This window comes from Cuculus canorus, chromosome 33 (genome assembly GCF_017976375.1).
Source record: "Cuculus canorus isolate bCucCan1 chromosome 33, bCucCan1.pri, whole genome shotgun sequence".
NCBI classification, from domain to species: Eukaryota; Metazoa; Chordata; class Aves; order Cuculiformes; family Cuculidae; genus Cuculus; species Cuculus canorus.
The window spans coordinates 80,462-104,302 of NC_071433.1; the positions used below are offsets into that span (position 1 = coordinate 80,462).

The following is a 23,841-nucleotide window of genomic DNA, read 5'->3' on the forward strand; positions in this document are numbered from 1 at the left end:
GATGTCCCCACCTCCTTGTCCCCCATGTCCCCTGTGTCCCCCCGTCATCCCAAGTCCCTCAACCCCTATGTCTCTGTCCCCTCCGTGTCTCCCCATGTCCCCTGTGTCCCATGTCCCCTTTGCTACCCCTTGTGTCCCTTGTCCCCTCCATGTCCCCATCCCCGTGTCCCCTCCATCCCCCATGTCCCCAATCCTTTTTACCACCTTCTGTGTCCCCATCACTGTGTCCCTGTCCCCCCATGTCACCCTGTGTCCCCTTTGCCACCCCTTGTCCCCCTTCCCTTGTCCCCCCATGACCCTCTAAGTCCCTCCATGTCGCCCATGTCCCCTATGTCCCTCGTGTCCCCGTCCCCCCACATCCCTGTCCCCCCCATGTCCCCCATCCCTCCCATGTCCCCTTTGCCCCCCTAAGTCCTCTGTCCCCCCATGTTTCCCCATGTCCCCTTTGCCACCTCCCATGTCCCTGTCCACCCCATGTCCCATTTGTCCCCTGTGTCCCCCCCATGTCCTCTGTGTCCCCCCATGTCCTCTGTCCCTTTTGTTCCCCCCTTTGTCCTCAATCCCAGCTCTGACACCTCTGGAATAAAGAGCTTTTCTATTCCTGCTCCCAACGGATTTAGGGGGGACCCGGGGGTTTGGCAGGTCCCGAGGGGTTTGAGGGTGGGACCCAGTTGTTTGAGGGGGACCCCATGTATTGGGGGGGTCCCTGAGATTTGGGAAGGGTCCCTGGAATTTCAGGGGCACCCAGACCTTCGAGGGGGAGCCAGGCATTATGGGGGGGGCCTATGGATTTGGGGGGGACCCAGGGGTTTGGGGGAAACCCAGGGGTTTGGGGGGACCCCAGAGGGTTTGGTTGGGGTCCCTTAGATATTGGGGGGTCCTCAGGGGTTTGGTGAGACTCAGTTGTTGGGGGGGACCCCAAGGATTGGAGGGGGTCCCAGGCATTTGGGGGGACCCCATGGATTAGGGGGGTGTCCCATGCGTTCAAGGGGGGACCCAGGGGTTTGAGGGGGACCCCATGGATTTGGGGAGGTCCCAGGGGTTTGGGGGTATCCCAATGATTTGGGGGGTCCCCATGTGTTATGGTGTTCCCCAGGCATCAAGGAGGGACCCCATGGGTTAGGGGGGACCCGGGGGTTTGGGTGTCCCCAGGGGTTTGAGGGGGGACCCATGGATTTGAGGGGATCCCATGTATTCAGGGGGGATCCAGGGTTTTGGGTGGGGCTATGATTCGGGGGGGGGACCCAGGGGTTTGGGGGGACCCCATGGATTTGGGTGGGACCCAGGAATTTTGGGGGTGTCCGGGTGTTATGGAAAGACTCAGATGTTCAGGGGTGTCCCTATGGATTTGGGGAGGGTATCTCATAAATTTGGGGGTTTCCCTGAGCTTTGGGGGGGTTCCCCAGGTTTTAGTGGGGGCTCAGAGCTCATCGTGGGGGCGCCCCAAGTCTTCGCCATAGGTGGTAGCGCGGCTGCCAACAAAGAGCTCCCAGCTTGCCAGGACCTCGGCGCGGGAGAGGAGCCCGTCCTGGGGGAAAAAAAAGGGGATCAGGGCCAAAAAGGGGGGGCTGGAGGGTCAGAAGCCCATCCTAGAGGGCGAAAAAAAGATGTCGGGGCAAAAAGGGGGGTCAGGAGGGTCAGGAGCCCATCCTGGGGGGCAAAAAGGGGGGGGCAGGAGGATCAGGAGCCCATCCTCGGGGGCAAAAAGGAGGGTCAGGGGCAAAAAGTGGGTGTCAGGCACCTGTCCTAGGGTCCGAAAAGTAGGGGGCAGGGGCAAAACAGGGGGGCAGGAGGGTCGGGGGGGGGGGGTCAGGTGCCCATCCTGGGGGGCAAAAAGGGGGGTTCCAGGGCAAAAAGGAGGGGGGATCAGGTGCCTGTCCTGGGGGGTGAAAAGTAGGGGTCAGGAGCAAAAAGGGGGGGCAGGAGGGTCAGGAGCCCATCCTGGGGGGCAAAAAGGGGGGGGCAGGAGGATCAGGAGCCCATCCTGGGGGGCAAAAAGGAGGGTCAGGGGCAAAAAGTGGGTGTCAGGCACCTGTCCTAGGGTCCGAAAAGTAGGGGGCAGGGGCAAAACAGGGGGGCAGGAGGGTCGGGGGGGGGGGGGTCAGGTGCCCATCCTGGGGGGCAAAAAGGGGGGTTCCAGGGCAAAAAGGAGGGGGGATCAGGTGCCTGTCCTGGGGGGTGAAAAGTAGGGGTCAGGAGCAAAAAGGGGGGGCAGGAGGGTCAGGAGCCCATCCTGGGGGGCAAAAATGGGGGGTCAGGGGCAAAAGGTCATTGGGCTTGATGGGGACTCAGGGAGGTTTGGGGGGTCTTGGGGGTTGCTGTCAGTGTGGTGCAGGAGGTTGAAGGGCTCAGGGGGGCTTTGCGGGGCTCAGGTGGGGGTTAGGGAGCACAGGTGGAGGTTTTGGGGGTTCAGGGGGTCTCAGGGGTCTGAGTCTCACTCTGTCGCGCTCCACGTGGTGCAGGAGGTCGGGGTGTATAGGAGAGTTTGGAGGTTCAGGGGGCTTTGGGGAGCTCAGGAGGGGGTGGGGAGCTCAGGGGCGGGTTTGGGGGTTCGGAGGGGTTTGGAGCTCAGGTGGGGGTTTTTGGGGTGCAGGGGAGGGCTCAGAGGTCTGGGTCTCACCCCACTGTGATTCGCACGGTGCAGGAGGTTGGGGTGCATAGGGGAGTTTTGGGGTTCAGGGGGGTCAGGGGAGCTTAGGGTGGGGGTTTTCGTGGTGCAGGGGGTCTCAGAGGTCTGGGTCTCACCCCACTGCGATTTGCATGGTGCAGGAGGTTGGGGTGCATAGGGAGGGTTTTGAGGTTCAGGGGGGGTTGGGGGAGCTTAGGGTGGATTTGGGGGGTCCGGGGGGTTTAGGAGTTCAGGTCGGGGGTTGGGGCTCCAGTCTCACCCTGTCGTGATCTGCGTGGTGCAGGAGGTGCTCGGCCTCGGCGCGCGCCCAGCCGGCGGTCGGAGGGCGCAGCCAGTACCCCACCTCCTCGGGGTTCAGGCGGCCATCACCGTCGCGGTCTCGCGCCCCCACAAACTGCGTCCGCTCCTCCAGCACCCACGGAGGTTCCGGAGCCCCCGGAGAGCCCTCGTACAGCTCGGCTTGGGGGGGGAAATCCAGGGATCAGGGGATCCAGGAGAAACAGCACCCAGGGATCTGAGGATCCAAGGGCCCGAGCAGCCAGGGATCCAGGGATTTGGGTACTAAGGGACTCAGGGATCCAGAGATGCTGGAGCCCAGGGATCCAGGGATTTGTGTGCTCAGGGATCCCACGGGTGCACCCTCCACCCCCACCTCACCCTACACTTGGGGGTCGGGCTCACCAATGTACTCGTCCTCCTGGATGAAGCCGTCCCCGTCCTTATCCATGTCCTCCAGCGTCTCCTGACGAGTTGGGGGGCGGGCGTGACCCCGAAGACCCACACATCACTCCCCAGACCCACATGTGACCTTCCAGACCCACACTTAGGAGGCAGCCAAGAACCCCCACACAACACTTAGGGGGCAGCCACGGGTCTAGGAGAACGCAACCCGCACTTAGGGGGCACTAGCCCCAACTTAAGGGTCACTCAGGCATCCCAACTTCCCTGTCCCCCAACTCAAGGAGCACCCATGGGTCTGGGAGACCTCAGCCCCTTACTTAGGGGTCACCGACCCCACACTTATGGGGCACCCAAGCATCTAGAAGCCCCCAACCTCTCACTTAGGGGGCACCAACCTCAACTTAAGGGTCACTCAGGCATTCCAACTCCTCTGACCCCCAACTTACGGGACATCCACAGGTCTGGGACACCCCAGCCCCCCACTTATGGGGCACCCATGGTTCCAGGAGCCCCCCAATCCCATAATTAGGGGGCACCCAAGAGCCCTTAACCACTACTTACAGGGCACCCAAGCATCCAGGAGCCCCTAAACCCTTACTTAGGGGGCACCCATAGTTCCAGGAACTCCCCTGCCCCCCAACTTATGGGTCCTGACCATCGCCACGAGGGGTCTCATGTGCTCGAAGTCCTCAGGCTGGAGGAAGGCGGCGAGTTCTTCTCCCTCGGCTTTGCCATCACCGTTGGTGTCGGCTGCTCGGAATCGGCGCTCGTCGCGTGCCAGGAGACGTCGATAGGTTTCGGGGTGCTGGGTGCCCCCAAAATTGTCCTCTGTGGGGGGGGAAATGGGGGTCAGGGTAGGGGTCTGGGGGTGTTGGGGTGCTGGGTGCCCCCAAAATCATCCTCTGGGGCGGGGGAATTGAGGGTCTGGGTGTCCCCCAAATCCTCCTCCAGGCACTCAGGAGACCCCAAAACCCCCACTTAGGGGGCAGCCAGACACCCAGAAGTCCCCCAACCCCACTTAGGGGCCACCTAGGAACCCTCATGCCCCGCTTAGGGGCCACCCAGGTGCCCAACAGACCCCAAAACCTCCCCTTATTGGGGACCTAAGCACCCAGGAGACCCCCAAACCCCCACTTAGGGGGCACCTAGGAGTCCCTATGCCCCACTTAGGGGGCACACAGGCTCCCAGGAGACCTCAAAACCTCCAGTTATGAGACAGTCGGGCACCCAGGAGACCCCAAACCCCTCACTTATGGGGCACTCAGGTGCCCAGGAGACCCCCAAAACCCCACATAGGGGGCACTCAGGCACCCAGGAGACCTCAAAACCCCCACTTAGGGGGCACCTAGGAGCCCAGGAGACCTCCGAACCCGCACGTATGGGGCATCCAGGAGACCCCAAAACCCCTGCTTAGGGGGCACCTAGGAGCCCCTATGCCCTACTTAGGGGGCACACAGGTTCCCAGGAGACCCCATTCTCCCCACTTATGGGGCACCCAGGAGATTGCAAAACCTGCACTTACGGGGCACCCGGCAGGCCCCGAAACCCCAGTTATGGGGCAGCCAGCCCTTCCTTGGCCCTCACCAGGGTCCCCGTAGGCCTCGTGCCGGTACTCGTGCCAGGTGACGGCGCCGTCGCCATCGCGGTCGAAGCGTTGCCGCCCTCGCTCCACGGCCTCCGCCTGCCCCCGACGGTGCCTCCGCTCCATCCAGCTCCCCAATTCTGCTGCCGTCAGTCCCCCATCTCCATCCGTATCAATCAGCCCCACCAGCAGCCTGGGGGGGAAGGTGGAAAGGGGGGGGTGGTCAGGGCACCCCAAAACCCGCCTGAGCATCCCATAGCACCCCTAGGATCCTACCATGGAACCCCTCAAACACCCCATAACAGCCTCAGTTCCTCCCAAACACCCCCAAATCCCCTCATAGATCCCCCTATGCCCCCCCCCTAAACTCCCCTTAAGTGCCCCGCACTGCATAAGCACCCCCAAATCCCTCCTAAGCACTCCCAAATTCCCCCTGGACACCCTAGGACCTCTCATAGCCCCCTAGTTCCCCGAAGCACCCCCAAACACCCCCAAGTCCCCCCACGGATCCCCTAGAATGCCCTCAGTCACCCCATAATCCTCCTAAATCCCCCCAAGTACCACCAAATCTCCTCACGTACCCCCTAGGACCTCCCTATCTCTCCAAATCCCCCCAAGCACCCCCCAAATCCTCCCACAGATCCCCTTAGGACCCCCACAAAGTCCCCTTAAGCACCCCAAAATCACCCCCAAATCCCATCATGGACTCCCTAGGACACCCCAAACTCCTCTTAAGCCCTCCCAAATCCCTTCATGGACCCCCTAGGACCCCCCATATCCCCCTCAGTTCCACCCAAGCACCCCCAAATCCCCCCGTAGATCCCTCTAGGACACCCCCCCAAACTCTCCTTAAGTCTCCACAAACCCCACAGGCACACCCCAAATTCCCCCAAGCACCTCCAGATCCCCCCTGGATCCTCCAGGACCCCCGAACTCCCCTTAAGCTTCCCAATCCCTGGGTCTCCCCCAAAACACCATTTCCCCCCACCCCAGGCGGCGCTGGCTCTCCTCGGGTGAGAGTTGGTCGAAGGTTTTGGCTTCCTCGGGTCCCAGGAAAGCTTGGTGGTCATAGGCGAAGCCGTTGGCGTGGTCGTGGGTGACCCCCCCAACATCCCGGAGGGGCCCCCGCTCATGTTGGGGGGACCCCCCAACGAGGTACAGTGTGGCCAGGCACAGCCACCCCCCAAAAAGCATCTTGGAGGGGGGAGAAAAGGGGTTGAACGCCCCCAAAGTGATGGTGAATGGTTCCTAAAACAGCAGAAATAGACAAAAATGAGCCCAAAGTGCCCCAAAGATGTCCCAAACTCTCCTCAAAGCAACCCAAAAGGGTCTTAAAATGAACTAGAAGTGACTCCAAATCAATCGGAAATGGCACAAAATGCCCTGAAATCGACATTAAGAGGCTCAAAACTGACTCAAAACTGACCCCAAACTGACCCCAAACACCCATAATCAGTCAGAAATGGTGCGAAATGCCCCAAAACTCACCTTAAAAGGTCCAAAACTGACCCCAAACTGACGCCAAACACCCCAAATCAGCCAGAAATGCTACAAAATGCCCCCAAACTGACCTTAAAAGGACCCAAACGGACCCAAACTTGACCCCAAACACGATAAAACAACGAGGAATGGAGCAAAATGCCCCAAACCGACCTTAAAAGCTCAAAACAGCCCCAAAACTGACAAACCAGCCAGAAATGGTGCATAATGTCCCAAACTGACTCCAAACACCGCAGATCAGCCAGAAATGGTGCAAAATGTCCCCAAACTGTTTTTTAAAGGCCCCAAACTGTTCTTAAAAGGCCCCAAACTGCCCCAAAACAGCCAAAAATGGTGCAAAATGCCCTCAAACTGACCTTAAGAGGCTCAAAACCGACCCAAAACCTTTAGGACCCCACACATGCCCCCCCCCCCCCAACCCTCCAGGACTCCCAAAGCCCCCCCCAAGCCCCCCCCACCCCCACATGCCCCTCCCCCAAATCCCTAGGACCCTTCCCAACCCCATTTGGAACCCTCCCAGGACCCCCCCCCCAATCCCCCCCAGACTCCCACAACCCCATATGCCCTCCCCAACCCCCCAGGACCCCCTTTGGGACCCCCAAAGGTCTCCCCAGGACCCCCTCAAAAGCCTTAGGACCCCCCAGACCCCCTTTGGGACCCCCCTGGATTCCCCAAAAAAGCCTTTATGACCCCCCCACATACACCTCCCCCAAACCCCATTTTGGACTCCCCACCAAAAGCCTTTAGGACCTCCCCAGATCCCCCCAGCCCCCTTTAGGACCCCCTCCCACAAGCTTTTATGACCCCCCCAACCCCATGTACTGCCCCCCAACCCCCTTTGGGACCCCCCCAAAAGCCTTAAGAACCCCCCCAGACCCCCCCAACACTCCTTAGGGCCCCCAAAGGCCCCTCAAGACCCCCCCAAAAAGCCTTTACGAGCCCTCCGCTCCCCCGCCTTTAGGATCCCCAAAGCCCCCCCAGGCTCCCCCAACCCCCCCCAAAGCCTTTAAGACCCCTCCAGACCTCCCCAACCCCCTTTAGGACCCTCAAAGGACCCCTCAGCCCCCCCCCCAAAAAAAGCATTTATGATCCCCCAAATCCCACGTACCCCTCCCAACCCCCTTCGAGATCCCCTCCAAAAGCCTTAAGGACCACCCAACCCCTTTTAGGGCTCCCAAGCCCCCCCCCCCAAAGCCTTTAGGACCCCCAAGATCACCCCAACCCCCTTAGGACCCCCCCAAGATCCCCCCAACCCCCTTAGGACCCCCAAAAGACCCCCCCAGGTCTCCCCAAAAGCCTTTAGGACCCCCCCAAGATCCCCCTAACCCCTTTAGGACGCCCAAAAGACCCCCCAGGTCGCCCCAAAAGCCTTTAGGACCCCCCCAAGATCCCCAAAGCCCCCACCCCCCAAGCCTTCAGAAACCCCCCCAAACCCCCCAGTTCCCCCCCACACACACACTCTTTCCTACCTCGTCCCGTCCCGGATGGAGGTTGGGGGTCCCCCTGCTCTCCCTCCCCCAGTCCCCCCAACCAATCAGGATCCTCGGAGCCCCCGGAGGGGCGCGGTCTCTGCTCATATTGGCCCCCGCCCGCCACGTAGATGGCCCCAAAATCCCGAGTTTCCACCCAAAAAATGGAAGGGGGGGGGGGAGACAGTGATCTGGAACCGGGGTAAACTGGGGGGAGGGACTGGTTTGGAACTGGGGTAAACGGGGAGCAGGGACTGGTTTGGAACTGGGGTAAACTGGGGGGTTCTGCTGCAACGGACTGGGTTATACTGGGAAGGACTGCGTTCTACTCGGCTCTGCTGGGTCCGAGGGAGCTCTAGAGGGGCCCTGGGGGTGTTGGAATGATCCTGGCGGTCTCCAGAGGAGTCCCAGGCGTTTCTAGAGAGGTCCTGGGGGTGTTGGAAAGATCCTGGGGACTCCAGAGAGGTCCCAGAGGGCTCTCGAGGGGTCCTCGGGGTGTTGGAATGATCCTGGGGTGCTTCAGATGAGTCCCAGGGGGCTTTAAAGGGGTCCTTAAAGTGTTGGAATGATCCTGGGGGGCTCCAGAGGGGTCCCAGAGGGCTCCAGAGGGATCCTGGAGGTGTTCGGATGATCCCGGGGGGGGTTCCAAATGGGTCCTGGGGGTGTTGGAATGATCCTGGGGGGCTCCAGAATGGCCCCAGAGGACTCTCAAGGGGTCCTGGGGCTTTTGGAATGATTCTGGGGGGTGTCCAGATGGGTCCCAGGGGACACTAGATGGGTTCTGAGGGTGTTGGAACGATCCAGTGGGACTCCAGAGGGGTCCTGGGGGTGTTGGTATGATCCTGGGGAGCTCCAGATGAGTCCCAGGGGGCTCTAGAGGTGTCCTGAAGGTGCTGGAATAATCCTGGGGGCCTCCAGAGGTGTCCCAGAGGGTTCCAGAGGGGTCCTGGAAGTGTTGTCATGATCCTGGGGGTCTATGGAGGGGTCCCAGAGGGCTCTGGAGAGGTCTTGGGTGTGTTAGAATGATCCTGGGGGGCTCCAGAAGGGTCCCAGAGGGCTCTGGAGAGGTCTTGGGTGTGTTAGAATGATCCTGGGGGGCTCCAGAGGGGTCCTGGGGGTGTTGGGATGATCCTGGGGGGCTCCAGAGGGGTCTTGGGGGGCTCTAGAGGGCTCCTAAAGGTGTTGGAATGATCCTGGGGGGCTCCAGAGGGGTCCTGGGGGTGTTGGGATGATCCTGGGGGGTCCTGGGGGGCTCTAGAGGGCTCCTAAAGGTGTTGGAATGATCCTGGGCATCTCCAGAGGGGTCCCAGAGGCTCCAGAGGGGTACTGGGGGTGTTGGAATGTTCCTGCAGGGCTCCAGATTGGTCCAAGAGGAGCCCAAAATCACCCCCAAATCCCATCAGGATCCCCAGGAGCCCTGTAGAGACCCACAGGAGCATTTCAGGATACTGTGGTTTTCAGATGCAGAGGTACGACGTGTGTCTTTAGGACCACAAAGGGAAAAAAGTAGTACGACTGCACTACAAATAAAAAGAACCAAGAAGTCCACTCCTAAAATGTTCCATACCCAGTGACATTGCTGGCACAATATTGTATTGAAAGAGCTTATACTGTTATTTCTGCTAAGACTTCTTTTCTGTGTTCAGTGCTTTTCTTGCTGAGAATGTAAGGCAGAGTTAATACCATCCAGCTGCTCCCCAGGCCCTATTTATGCCTTTGAAGAGTTGGCCCTACCCCTATCCCAGGTGCTGGCTGGGGAGACCCAGGGGTATATAAACCACAGACCTTCCCTCTAGAGGTCATTCGGCTTCTGTTCTTTGAGATCAAAACTGTGGCATTCTTTCAAGTGTTTGCTGGTTTTAAGTGTGCTAAGCTATTTTAGCAATATTTTTTTTTGGTCTATTAAAGAAATAGAAGTGTATATTGGAGGTAAGAGCTTTGAAAGGAGTCCAGGCTAAGCAACATGTACAACTGTGAGTATATCTTTATGAACAGTGGTGTGTTTGTTTTTAAGTCAGTAATTTATTTAATGGGTGTTGGAGATGGCAAGATGTTTTGAAAGATTTTGAGGATCCCCAGGAGCCTTTCAGGATTCCCAGGAGTTCTGTAGAGAGACCTAGGAGTCTTTAGCGAAGCCCAGGAGGCTTTCAAGATACCCAGGAGCCCTGAAGAGAGCCCCAGAAGATTTTTGGGATATGCAGAAGCCCTGTAGAGCTCCCAGGTAGAGACACGCAGGAACTTTTTGGGATCTCCAGGAGCCTTGTAGAAAACCCCAGGAACCTCCCAGCCTCATTAGGAAGCCTGTAGAGAAGCCCAGGAGACTCTCAGTATCCCCAGGAGCCCTGTAGAGAGCTCCAGGAACCTCTCAGTATCCCCGGGAGCCCTGTAGAAAGCCCTGGGAGCCTCTCAGTATCCCCGAGATCCCTGCAGGGAGCACCAGGAGACCCTCACAATCCCCATGATCCCTGCAGGGAGCCCCAGGAGCCTCTCAGTATCCGCGGGAGCCCTGTAGGGAGCCCCAGGTGCCTCTCATTTACCCCCGGGGTTAAGACCCCGGGATCCCTCTAGAGAGCCCCAGGAGCCTCTCAGTATCCCAAGGATCCCTCTAGAGAGCCCCAGGAGCCTTTCAGTATCCCAAGGATCCCTCTAGAGAGCCCCAGGAGCCTCTCAGTATCCCCGGAATCCCTGTAAGGATCCCCAGGAGCCCCTCAGTATCCCCGGGATTCCTGTAGAAAGCCCCATGAGCCCCTCAGAATCCCTGGGATCCCTCTAGAGAGCCCCAGGAGCCTATCAGTATCCCTGGAATCCCTGTAGAGAGCCCCGGGATCCCTCTAGAGACCCCCAGGAGCCTCTCAGTATCATCAGGATCCCTCTAGAGAGCCCCAGGAGCCTCTCATTTACCCCCGGGTTCTGCTAAGAAAACACTAGGAGCCTCTCAGTATTCCCGGGAACCCTGTAGAGAACACCAGGAACACTTAGAGACACCCAGGAGCCCTGTAGAGAGCCCCAGGAGCCTCTCAGTATCCCCAGGATCCCTCTAGAGAGCCCCGGGAGCCTCTCAGTATCCCCGGGATCCCTCTAGAGAGCCCCGGGAGCCTCTCGGTATCCCCGGGATCCCTATAGAGAGCCCCAGGAGCCTCTCGGTATCCCCGGGATCACTGCAGAGAGACCCAGGAGCCTCTCGGTATCTCCGGGATTGCTGTAGAGAGCCCCAGGAGCCTCTCAGAATCCTCGGGAACCATGTAGAGAGAACCAGGAACCTCTGAGTATCCCCAGGATCCCTCTGGAGAGCCCCAGGATCCTCTCCGTATCCCCGGGATCCCTGTAGAGAGCCCAAGGAGCCTCTCATTTACCCCCGGGTTACGTTAAGAGCCCCAGGAGCCCCTCACTATTCCCGGGATCCCTCTAGAGAGCCCCAGGAGCCTCTGAGTATCCCCGGGATCCCTCTAGAGAGCCCGAGGAGCCTCTCAGTATCCCCGGGGTTCCTGTAGAGAGAAACAGGAGCCTCTCATTATCCTCAGGACCCGTGTAGATATCCCCAGGAACCTCTCAGTATCCCTGGGATCCCTCTATAGAACCCCAGAAGCCTCTCATTTAACCCCGGGTTCCGTTAAGAGCCCCAGGAGCCTCTCAGTTTCCCCGGGATCCCTCTGGAGAGCCCCAGGAACCTCTCAGTATACCCGGGATCCCACTAGAGAGCACCAGGAGCCTCACAGTATCCCCGGGAACCCTCGAGAGAGCCCCAGTAGCCTCTCAGTAACCCCGTGATGCCCATAGAGAGCCCCAGGAGCCGCTCAGTATCCCCGGAATTCCTCTGGAGAACCCCAGGAACCTCTCACTATCCCCGGGATCCGTCTGGAGAGCCCGAGGAGCCTCTCAGTATCCCCCGGAACACTCGAGAGAGCACCAGGAGTCTCACAGTATCCCGGGAAGCCTCGAGAGAGCCCCAGGAGCCTCTCACAATCCCCGGGACCCCTCTAGAGAGCCCCAGGAGACTCTCAGTATCCCCGGGATCCCTGTAGAGAACCCCAGGAGCCTCTCATTTACCCCCGGGTTCCGTTAAGAGCCCCAGGAGCCTCAGTTTCCCCGGGATCCCTCTGGAGAGCCCCAGGAACCTCTCAGTATCCCCGGGATCCCACTAGAGAGCCCGAGGATCCTCTCAGTATCCCCGGGAACCCTCTGGAGAGCCCCAGTAGCCTCTTTGTAACCCCGTAATCCCCATAGAGAGCCCCAGGAACCTCTCAGTATCCCCGGGATCCCTGTAGAGAGCACCATGAGACTCTCAGTATCCCCGGGACCCACGTAGAGAGCCCCAGGAGCTTCTCAGTATCCTGCGAACCCCGTAGAGAGTCCCAGGAGCCCCTCAGTATCCCCGAGATCCCCGTAGAGAGCCCCAGGAACCTCTCAGTATCCCCTGGATCCCTCTTGAGAGCCCCAGGAACCTCTCACTATCCCCGGGATCCGTCTGGAGAGCCCCAGGTGCCCCTCAGTATCCACTGGATCCCTCTAGAGAGCCCGAAGAGGCTCTCAGAATCCCCGGGATCCCTGTAGAGAGCCCCAGGAGCCTCTCAGTATCCCTGGGATCCCTCTAGAGAGTCCCATGAGCCCCTCAGAATCCCCGGGATCCCCGTAGAGAGCCCCAGGAGCGTATCAGCATCACCGGGATCCCTCTGGAGAGCCCCAGGAACCTCTCAGTATCCCCAGAATCCCTCTGGAGAGCCCGAGGAGCTTCTCAGAATCCCCGGGAACCCTGTAGAGAGCCCTAGGAGCCTCTCAGTATCCTCCGGAATATTTTAGAGAGCCCCAGGAGACTCTCAGAATCCTCGGGAACCATGTAGAGAGTCCCTGGAGCCTCTCGGTATCCCCAGGATCCCTCTTGAGAGCCCCAGGAGCCTCTCAGTATCCCCGGGATCCCTGTACAGAGCACCAGGAGTCTTTCAGTATCTCCGGGATCCCTGTAGAGAGCCCAAGGAACCTCTCACTATCCCCGGGACCCCCGTAGAGAGTCCCAGGAGCCCCTCAGTATCCCCTGGATCCCTCTTGAGAGCCCCAGGAACCTCTCACTATCCCCGGGATCCGTCTGGAGAGCCCCAGGTGCCCCTCAGTATCCACTGGATCCCTCTAGAGAGCCCGAAGAGGCTCTCAGTATCCCCGGGATCCCTGTAGAGAGCCCCAGGAGCCTCTCAGCATCCCCAGGATCCCTCTAGAGAGACCCAGGAGCCTCTCAGTATCCCTGGGATCCCTGTAGAGAGAAACAGGAGCCTCTCAGTATCCTCAGGACCCGTGTAGATATCCCCAGGAACCGCTCAGTATACCCGGGACACCTATAGGCAGCCCCAGGAGCCTCTCAGTATCCCCGGGATCCCTGTAGAGAGCACCATGAGACTCTCAGTATCCCCGGGACCCACGTAGAGAGCCCCAGGAGCTTCTCAGTATCCTGCGAACCCCGTAGAGAGTCCCAGGAGCCCCTCAGTATCCCCGAGATCCCCGTAGAGAGCCCCAGGAACCTCTCAGTATCCCCTGGATCCCTCTTGAGAGCCCCAGGAACCTCTCACTATCCCCGGGATCCGTCTGGAGAGCCCCAGGTGCCCCTCAGTATCCACTGGATCCCTCTAGAGAGCCCGAAGAGGCTCTCAGTATCCCCGGGATCCCTGTAGAGAGCCCCAGGAGCCTCTCAGTATCCCTGGGATCCCTCTAGAGAGTCCCATGAGCCCCTCAGAATCCCCGGGATCCCCGTAGAGAGCCCCAGGAGCGTATCAGCATCACCGGGATCCCTCTGGAGAGCCCCAGGAACCTCTCAGTATCCCCAGAATCCCTCTGGAGAGCCCGAGGAGCTTCTCAGAATCCCCGGGAACCCTGTAGAGAGCCCTAGGAGCCTCTCAGTATCCTCCGGAATATTTTAGAGAGCCCCAGGAGACTCTCAGAATCCTCGGGAACCATGTAGAGAGTCCCTGGAGCCTCTCGGTATCCCCAGGATCCCTCTTGAGAGCCCCAGGAGCCTCTCAGTATCCCCGGGATCCCTGTACAGAGCACCAGGAGTCTTTCAGTATCTCCGGGATCCCTGTAGAGAGCCCAAGGAACCTCTCACTATCCCCGGGACCCCCGTAGAGAGTCCCAGGAGCCCCTCAGTATCCCCTGGATCCCTCTTGAGAGCCCCAGGAACCTCTCACTATCCCCGGAATCCGTCTGGAGAGCCCCAGGTGCCCCTCAGTATCCACTGGATCCCTCTAGAGAGCCCGAAGAGGCTCTCAGTATCCCCGGGATCCCTGTAGAGAGCCCCAGGAGCCTCTCAGCATCCCCAGGATCCCTCTAGAGAGACCCAGGAGCCTCTCAGTATCCCTGGGATCCCTGTAGAGAGAAACAGGAGCCTCTCAGTATCCTCAGGACCCGTGTAGATATCCCCAGGAACCGCTCAGTATACCCGGGACACCTATAGGCAGCCCCAGGAGCCTCTCAGTATCCCCGGGATCCCTCTAGAGAGCTCCAGGAGCCTCTCAGTATGTCCGGGATCTCCGTAGAGAGCCCCAGGAGTCTCTCAGTATTCCCGGGATCCCCGTAGAGAGCCCCAGGAGCCTCTCAGTATTCCCTGGATCCCTCTGGAGAGCCCCAGTAGCCTCTCAGTAACCCCGTAATCCCCATAGAGAGCCCCAGGAGCCTCTCAATATCCCCGGTATCCCTGTAGAGAGCCCCAGGAACCTCTCAGTATCCCCAGAAGCCCCGTATAGAGACCCAGGAGCCTCTCAGTATCCCTAGGATCCCTGTAGAGAGCCCCAGAAGCCTCTCATTTAACCCCGGGTTCCGTTAAGAGCCCCAGGAACCTCTGAGTTTCCCCGAGATCCCTCTGGAGAGCCCCAGGAACCTCTCAGTATCCCCGGTACCCCCGTGGAGAGCACCAGGAACCTCTCAGTATCCCCGGTACCCCCGTGGAGAGCCCCAGTAGCCTCTCAGTATCCCCGGGACCCACGTAGAGAGCCCCAGGAGCGTCTCAGTATCCCCGCGATCGCCATAGAGAGCCCCAGGAGCCTCTCAGTATCCCGGGAACCCCGTAGAGAGTCCCAGGAGCCTCTCAGTATCCCCGGGATCCCCATAGAGAGCCCCAGGAGCCGCTCAGTATCCCCGGGATCCCTGTAGAGAGCCCCAGGAGCCTCTCAGTATCCCGGGGAACCCTAGAGAGAACCCCAGGACCCTCTCAGTATCCCCGGTAGCCCTGAAGAGAGCCCCAGGAGCTTCTCATTATCCCGGGGAACCCTAGAGAGAACCCCAGGAGCCTCTCAGTATCCCCGGTAGCCCTGAAGAGAGCTCCAGGAGCCTCTCATTATCCCGGGGAACCCTAGAGAGAACCCCAGGACCCTCTCAGTATCCCCGGGATCCCTGTAAAGAGCTCCAGGAGCCTCTCAGTATCCCGGGGAACCCTAGAGAGAACCCCAGGTCCCTCTCAGTATCCCCGGGATCCCTGTAAAGAGCCCCAGGAGCCTCTCACTATTCCCAGGATCCTTCCGGAGAGCCCGAGGAGCCTCTCAGTATCCCCGGGAACCCTGTAGAGAGCCCCAGGTGCCTCTCAGTATCCCCAGGATCCCTGTAAAGAGCCCCAGGAGCCTCTCAGTATCCCTGGGATCCCTCTATAGAACCCCAGAAGCCTCTCATTTAACCCCGGGTTCCGTTAAGAGCCCCAGGAGCCTCTCAGTTTCCCCGGGATCCCTCGAGAGAGCCCCAGGAACCTCTGAGTATCCCCGGAATCCCTGTAGAGAACACCAGGAGCCTCATAGTATCTCTGGGATCCCTCTGGAGAGCTCAGTAGCCTCTCAGTAACCCTGTAATCCCCATAGAGAGCCCCAGGAGCCTCTCAATATCCCCGGGATCCCTGTAGAGAGCCCAAGGAGCTTCTCAGTATCCTCGGAATCCCTGTAGAAAGCCCCAGGAAACTCTCAGTATCCCCGGTACCCCCGTGGAGAGCCCCAGGAGCCTCTCGTTATCCCCGGGTTCCCTCTAGAGAGCCCAAGGAGCCTTTCAGTATCCCCTGGATCCCTCTAGAGAGCCCCAGGAGCCTCTCACTATCCCCGGGATCCCTGTAGAGAGGCTCAGGAGCCTCTCAGTGTCCCCGGTATCCCTGTAGATAGCCTCAAGACCCTTTCATTTACCCCCGGGTTCCGTTAAGAGAGCGCCAAGAGCTTCCCAGTATCCCTGGGGGTTCTGTAGAGAACCCCAGGAGCCTGTCAGTATCCCTTGGACCCCACTAGAGAGCCCCAGGAGCCTCTCAGTATCCCCGGGTTGTATTAAGAGAGCCCCAGGAACCTCTCAGTATCCCCGGTATCCCGGTGGAGAGCCCCAGGAGCCTCTCATTTACCCCCGGGTTCTATTAAGAGAGCCCCAGGAACCTCTCAGTATCCCCGGGAGCCCTGTGGAGAACACCAGGAGTCTCTCAGTGTCCCCGGATCCTTGTAGAGAGCCCTAGGAGACTTGCAGCATCTCCAGAACTCCTGTAGAGAACACCAGGAGCCTCTCAGTATCCCCAGGAGCCCTGTAGAGAGCCCGAGGAGTCTCACAGTATACCCAGGTGTCGTGTAGAGAGCCCCAGAACCTAATCAGTATCTCCAGGAGCCCTATAGAGAGCCCCAGGAGCTTATAAGTATCCCCAGGAGCCCGGTATAGAGCCCCACGAGCCTCTCAGTATCCCCAGGTGTCCTGTAGAGAGCCCCATGACCTTGTCAGTATCACCAGGAGTTAGGTAGAGAGCTCCAGGAGCCTCTCAGGAACCCCAGGACACCTGTAGAGAGCCCCAGGAGTCTACAGGAGTCCTGGGGATACTGAGAGGCTCCTGGGGCTCTCTCCATGATTCCCAGGGATACTGAGGGGCTCCTGGGGCTCTCTACAGGGATCCTCAGGGTAATGAGAGGGTACTGCGTCTCTCTACAGGGCTTGTGGCATTCTCTACAGGGTTCCCGGGGTTACTGAGAGTCTCGTGGGGCTTTCTAAATCGCTACTGGGTATACCAAGAGGTGTCTGGGGCTCTCTATAAGGCTCCTGGGCTTCTCTACAGAGCTCCCGGGGATACTGAGAGGCTCCTGGAGCTGTCTACAGGGCTACTAGGGATACTGAGTGGCTTCTTGGGCTCTTTACAGAACCCGTGGTTTTCTCTACAGGGCTTGTGGGGTTACTGAGAGGCTCCTGGAGCTCTCTAAAGGGATCCAGGGGATACTGAGAGGCTTCTTGTGCTCCTTAAAAAACTCGTAGGGTTCTCTACAGGCCTCCTGGGGTTACTGAGAGGCTCCTGGAGCTCTCTACAATAATCCTGGGGACACTGAGAGCCTCCTGGGGCTCTCTACATGGCTCCTGTATATACTGAGAGACTCCTGGGGCTCCCTACAGGAGTCCTGAGGATAGTGAGAGGATCCTGGAGCTCACAACAGGGCTCCAGGGGATACTGAGAGGCTCCTGGGGCTCTCTACATGGCTCTCGGGGATAATGAGAGGCTCTTGGAGCTCTCTAAATGGATCCCAGGGATACTGAGAGGCTTCTGGGCCTCTCTACAGGGCTTGCGTGGATACTGAGAGGCTCCCGGGGATTCTGAGAGGCTCCTGGGGCTCTCTACACAGATCCGAGTGATACAAAGAGGCTCCTGAGGTACTCCACAGGGCTCCTGAGGATACTGAGCAACTTCTAGGGCTCTCTACAAGGCTCCTAGGGATACTGAGAGGCTCCTTGGGCTCTCTACAGGCCTCCTAGGGGTACTGAGAATCTCTTGGGGCTCTCTAAGAGGTTTCCTGGGGATACTGAGAGGCTCCTGAGGCTCTCTACAAGAGTCTCAGGGATACTTAGAGGCTCCTGGGGATACTGAGAGGATTCTGGGGCTCACTACAGGTCTCCTGGTATTACTGAGAGGCTCCTGGGGCTCTTTACAGGGCTCCAGAAGATATTGAAAAGCTCCTGGTGGTCTCTTCAGGGATCCTGGGGATACTGAGAGCCTTGTGGGGCTTTCTACAAGGCTCCCAGAGATACTGAGAGGCACCTGGGGCTCACTACAGTGCTCCTGGTATTACTGAGAGGCTCTTGGAGCTCTCTACAGGGATCCTGGAGATTTTGAGAGGCTCTTGGGGCACTCTACAGGAGTCCTGGGGATACAAAGAGGCTAATGAAGTATTCTACAGGGCTCCCGGGTATACTGAGAGGCTCCTGGGGCTCTCTACAGGGCTCCTGGGGATGCTGAGAGGGTATGGGGCATTCTACAGTGTTCCTGGGGATACTGAGAGGATCATGGGGCAGTTTAAAGGGCTCCCAGGGATAATGAGAGGCTCCTTGTGCTCTCTACAGGTGCCATGGGGTTACTGAGAGGCACCTGGGGTTGTCTACAGGGATTCTGGAGATGCGGAGATACTCCTGGGGCTCTCTACGTAACTCCTGGGGATATTGAGAGGGTCCTGGGACTCTGTGCAGGGCTTCTGGGGATACTGAGAGGCTCCTGGGCCTCTCTACAGGGCTCCTGGGGCTCTCTACACCGGTTTTGGGGATACTTAGAGGCTCCTGGGGCTCTCAGCAGGGCTCCCAGGGATACAAAGAAGCTCCTGAGGTACTCTACAGGACTCTCGGGGATACTGAGAGGCTCCTGGGGCTCTCTACAGGAGTCCTGGGGATACTGAGAAGCTGCTGGGGCTCTCTACAGGGATCTGCCGTATTGTCTTTGGCATCTAAGTCTGTAATGTTGTCTTGTATCTGACTCTGTAATGTTGCGTCTGACTCTGTAATGTTGCGTTGCGTCTGACTGTTGTGTGGCATCCAGCTCTAACGTTGCATTGCGTCTAACTCTGTAACGTTGTGTCTGTTGTGTGGCATCCAACCCTAATGTGGCATTGTATTTAACTCTAACATTGCATTGCGTCTAACTCTGTAATGTTGCATCGCGTCTAGCTCTGTGTGGCATTGAACTCTAATGTTGAATTGTATCAAACTCTGTAATGTTGTGTTGCCTCTAACTCTGTGGCATCCAACTCTAACGTTGTATTGCGTCTAACTCTGTAATGTTGCGTCACATCTAACTCTGTGGTATCCAACTCTAATGTTGCATTGTGTTGTGTCTAACTCTGGTGTGTGGCATCCAACTCTAATGTTGCATTGTATCTAACTCTGTAATGTTGTGTGTCCCCGTGGGGCTGCCCCCTCCCCCAGACACTGTCCCCTGCCACCACGCTGTTCCCACCCCCAGACACTATCCCCTCCCACCGCACCATCCCCGCCCCCAGACACAGTTTCCCACAGTCCGCACCCCTGGAAGCCGTCCAAGAAGCACACCCCCACATAAATGGAACAACGCTCCTCATGTCGGCCACCCCCCTACGTAAACGGAACAACACCCTTTGCATTGACCACGCCCCCTGCATAAGCAGAACAGTATTCCTGATGTCGACCATGCCCCCGCATAACCGGAACCCTGCCCCTTACATTGACCACACCCCCTTCGTAACACAAACCCTACCACATATGTATACCATGGCCCCTGTAACTGAAACCACGCCCCCTATATCAACTGTGCCCCCCATGCAACCATAAGCACACCTGTTACATCGACCACGCCCACCATATCCAGAACCATGCTTCTATGTCAACCACGCCCCTGACATGGACCACAACCCCTGTGTAAATGGAAGCCCGCCCCTTATGTCGACCCTGCCCCCTGCGTAACCTGAACCCTGTCCCTTACATTGACCCCACCCCCGTGTAACTGGAACCATGATACTGATGTTGACCCCGCCCCCTGTGTAACAAGAACCGCACCCCTGATGTCAACCCCACCCCATGCGTAACTGGAACCACGCCCCTTACACCGACCACGCCCCCATAACCTGAATCACGCCCTCTAAGTCAATCACGCCCCCCACTTAACCAGAACACCGCCCTTTATGTTGACCACGCCCACCAAAATTAGGGTCAGGGGTTAGGGTTCAAGGTTAGGGTTTAGCATTAGGGGTTAAACTTAGGGGTTAAGGTTAGGGGTTGGGGTTAGTGTTTAGGGTTACGGTGGGGGTTAAGGTCGTTAGGGTAAGGGGTTAGGGTTAGTGGTTAGGTTTAGGGTCATTAGGATTAGGGTTTAGGGTTAGGGGTTAGAGTTAGGGTTATGGTTAGGGTTAGAGGCGGCCATTAGGGTTAGGGTTAGTGTTAGGGTTTAGGGTTAGGGGTTATGTTTAGGCTTAGAGGTTAGGGTGAGGGTCAGGGTCATTAGGGTTAGGGCCGTAAGGGTTAGGGGTTAGGGATTAGGGTTAGTGTTTAGGGTTAGGGTCATTAGGATTAGGGGTAGTAGTATGGAGAAGGACCATGTGTTTGAGAACCACGAGGGACTGGATTAAAGAAAAAGAGAGAAATTAGGAGCCCTGCACACAAAGGATTATAAAAAAGCACAGTGATTAGCAAAAAAGATCAGAAATAGAAAGAGGAGCAGGAAGAGGGACTGTCAAGACACAGAATGAAAGGAAAAACTAGATTAAGCAATAGTGAGGAATACAAAGGGATAGGGAGAAAAAGGGAAGGATGGAAAGAGAGAAAGGAAGGCACTTGCAGGCACAGAAAAAGAAAGTACTCCATGGGATAAGGCCCGTGAAATTGTGGGGAAAAAGAGAAAATTATAGATTGGGACAAAGATGGAAAAGGAAAAAAGAACTATGGCCACAGGACAGAGACAGAAAACTGAAAAGGGAGAGAAAACAGAAGAGAAAAATAAAATAAGAGAGGTACAGTGAAGCCGGGGGGGTGGGGGTGGTGGGAAGGGAAAATGTGAAAGAGCAAGTCAAAGAGCAAATACCCTTATTTCCAGTAAAGTTCCTTTTTTGCATTCAGTGCTTTTATTGCCGTGAATGTAAGGCAAAGTTAATAAAACACAGCTGCTCCCCAGGCTCTATATTTATGCCTTTGAGGGGTTTGCCACACCCTGTTCCCAGGTGCTGGGTATGGAGCCTCAGGGGTATATAAGCCACAGGCCTTCCACTGGGGAGTCATTCAGCTTCTGGTCTTCCTTAAGATCAGTGCTCTTCTCTTTCAATACATTGCAGCTTTGGAGTGAGTTAAGCTATTTTGGTAAAGCGTTTGTTTGGTTGGTTTTGTTTCTTTTTTAGAGAAGCAGAGGCTGCTGTTCCAGGTAAGAGTTTGGGATCGGTCTAGGCTAAGCAGCATACACAGCTGTAAGTACATTTGTTTTATTTACAGAGGTGGGTACTTTTCTTTTAAGGTCTGTAATTTTTTTATTGGGTGTTGGATGGGGCAAGATGTTTTAACAGTTTGCTTTCTTTTTATTTCATTCTGTAGGCTTTGCCTTTGCCTAGAATTTCTGGTTATGGGACAACTTGTTGCCGTTCTTCATTCCACGTGGGATGATGCATCAGCTCTAGAGGTTTTGCAATTTGTAACTGGCACCTTGTAAGTTAAAATAATCTGGAATTTAGTTTGCAAGCCTAGAGTGGGAATTTGAATCTGTGGGCTGGCAGAAGATAGAAGTGGACAGCAGAACTTAGCAAAGGGTTTAGAAGCATAGCTCTTAAGGAGCAGCAACATAGAAGGGTTAGGGGGCTAAAAAAATAGTGCAGGTGCTGTTAGGAAGGAGCAGTGTTCTTTCTCTGACCAGTCAGGAGGGAGAAGGACTTTAATGGTTTGGGGACGGTTAGGGGAAGCAAGATGGGTTCATTGATCTTTCTCAGTTTAGTTTAACAGTCATCTGTGAGGGCCATCCATGTTTGCCCTGTTCTAGTCTCTCTGCAGCTGATGGGTGATACGATGAAGTTGAGACACAAGGTATGGATTATCTGGACCTTTGTGTAGCAATTGTCTGGTTTGAACATCAGATAAGTTTGATCTTGAAAAGCATCAGCTACACTCAAAACGTAATCTCTAGGGCTCCAAGATTTTTCTTCCCTTGTTCCCCCACTGACTTCTTTGGATGCATCCTGTCTCCATCCATCTGAATGTCAGAGACCTTGCTACATAAAGGTATGGAGTCTGTGCTTTTCTGCAATGCAGGATTCTGTCCCTACTTTCCCTTGCATCTCTCAGGGAAGAGGATGGATGTTATCTTGGCTTGTTACAGTTAGCAGCAGAGCAACTCTTCTTCATCTAGTCTGTGGTCACGCAAGCCTCCCTTATTAGTAGAGTCTTGGATTTTTCCTTAACTTATCAGTGAGGTTTGCTCTAGTATCATTTGCAGTAGTTGTTACCTCATCCTCGTTATCAATTGTGGTTTTTATGGTCATTGAGTTTTCAATTTAGGTCTTTGAGTAGTCGAATCCCACCACTGTGAGTTTTTCCATTGACTGACGGTCTCTGTAATTCCAGTCTCCACTGCTGCATGGCAAGTGTCCTGTGTTTTTTGTCTTCTGTGTCAATCATCTTTACTAGTTTTCAATTAGAATATTTTTGCAATTTTTTTTTGTTTGTTCCTGTGACTAAAGTTGAGTAATCCGCTAGCATCTGGATCCCTGTGGCTCATCTTTTGTCCTGGGTATCACCACTACTGTGCTCCTATGATGGGAGCAGTGGAGAGGAGAGGTAAGCAGACCGCATGGAATTCTGTGGCACCGTTGAGGTAGTCAGGCTTATTCTCATCATTGTGGGGCTGATGGTGAGGAGGAAGTTAGATACGTCCCAGGTAATGATGGCCGCAGCATGTGATGCTAGGAATGGTGTATAGCAAGTGAGCGAGCAACGTGGCAGTTAGGCAGAGAAAGTTGTCATGCAAGACACTGACGTTGACCAGTGCAATACTGACTGTTGGCCCTGTTTGTCTTCCATTTCATTTTCTTGCAGATGGCAAAGAGGAACCTGGTGACTGTAGGATCATCCCACGTAGCTGATGCTGTTGGAGATTTTTCTTTTTCTGCTGAGGATGACCCCTGGCCTTCTGAAAGCAAAGTTGAGGGGCCAGGGCTCGGGTGGAACTGGGAAGAGGGGAGAATGTTTGGGATGGCAGGGAGGGGTTTTAAAAGTAATGTAGGGGAAAGGACCATGCAGGAAGAGTCCTATTTGGGCAGGGAAAGGCAGAGGGTCCTACTTCTCAGCCCAAAACTAGCACGGGCAGGGCAGTTCTAGCCCACATCTGTTGTCATCTAGTTTCTGTAGTCTGTGCGCCACGTCTTCAGTTTTCTGCAGGTCTTGATGTCCTCTTTGCACTCAAGGCATGCCGGACACGCCTTGGGCACCATGTCTAGGGTCCCGAATGCATGTACTCATCAATGCAGTCTCGATCGGGCACTGCTCTTCTTGCATCGCAATCCTAAAGTGTGGATCGGTCTTGTGTTTTGGAAGTTTGTGATCAGATGTCTCTTTTGCTGCAGCTTTGCAGCCTGCATCGGCATCCGTGTTCGTTAGTCATCCATTTTCTTGGATCCCTGTTCTGGGACTCGTTCCATGCATCCTCTGCATCTTTAGGTCTTTAAATGGGGCTTCTTGCCCCATGCATCCTCTGCATCTTTAGGTCTTTAAATGGGGCTTCTTGCTCGTTCATCCTCCCAGTTGCGGCCGTATCTCTTTGTAATGAGCCACGGTCCTTCACTTTTCCAGGCCCCCCATAGACTCTTCATTGTAGCCCCATACAGCGTCTTGCCTGATGGCATGTCTGGTCCAGGAATCATTCTTTCTACAGTGAGTTCTTTTGTCCCTGGTTCACGACATCTGTCTTGTGTGTGGTGTTGTTCTTTGCGTGTTTTGTATCTGGCTGGAGCTGCTCTGCCCGATGCATGGAGGTGATAAGAGTGAGCAGAGGTAGAAGGGCAAGATTCTGTGGTTAATATGCTGATATGCATACACCTTGCAGTCTGGGGGCATACCATACTTTGCAGAAGAAGTAGCCCTAGGTGCAGCGGGTGATGAGGAGAGTAGTTTCTGCTTGGCTCTGCAGCCACAGAGGGGAGGACCAAAAGTGTGTGGGAGAATCCAGTGGAGCAGTACCGGAGCAGTTTAAATTCAAAGGGAGTGGAACTTAATGTTTGGGTTTGAGCATCCCAGTGACT

At 56.5% G+C, this 23,841-nt stretch overlaps 1 protein-coding gene across 1 annotated transcript; it reads right to left on the reverse strand.

The window, feature by feature from the left end:
• Positions 1–796: 796 nt before the first annotated feature.
• LOC128849776 (reticulocalbin-3-like) lies at positions 797–7,913 on the reverse strand. Its single transcript, XM_054052356.1, has 7 exons — positions 7,862–7,913; positions 5,881–6,140; positions 4,895–5,085; positions 3,966–4,138; positions 3,311–3,371; positions 2,889–3,088; positions 797–1,528 (listed from the first exon to the last, which is right to left on the reverse strand). Exons 2-7 carry the CDS (start codon positions 6,084–6,086, stop codon positions 1,421–1,423), a joined length of 939 nt encoding a protein of 312 aa, XP_053908331.1. The 5' UTR covers positions 6,087–6,140; positions 7,862–7,913; the 3' UTR covers positions 797–1,420.
• Positions 7,914–23,841: the final 15,928 nt, after the last annotated feature.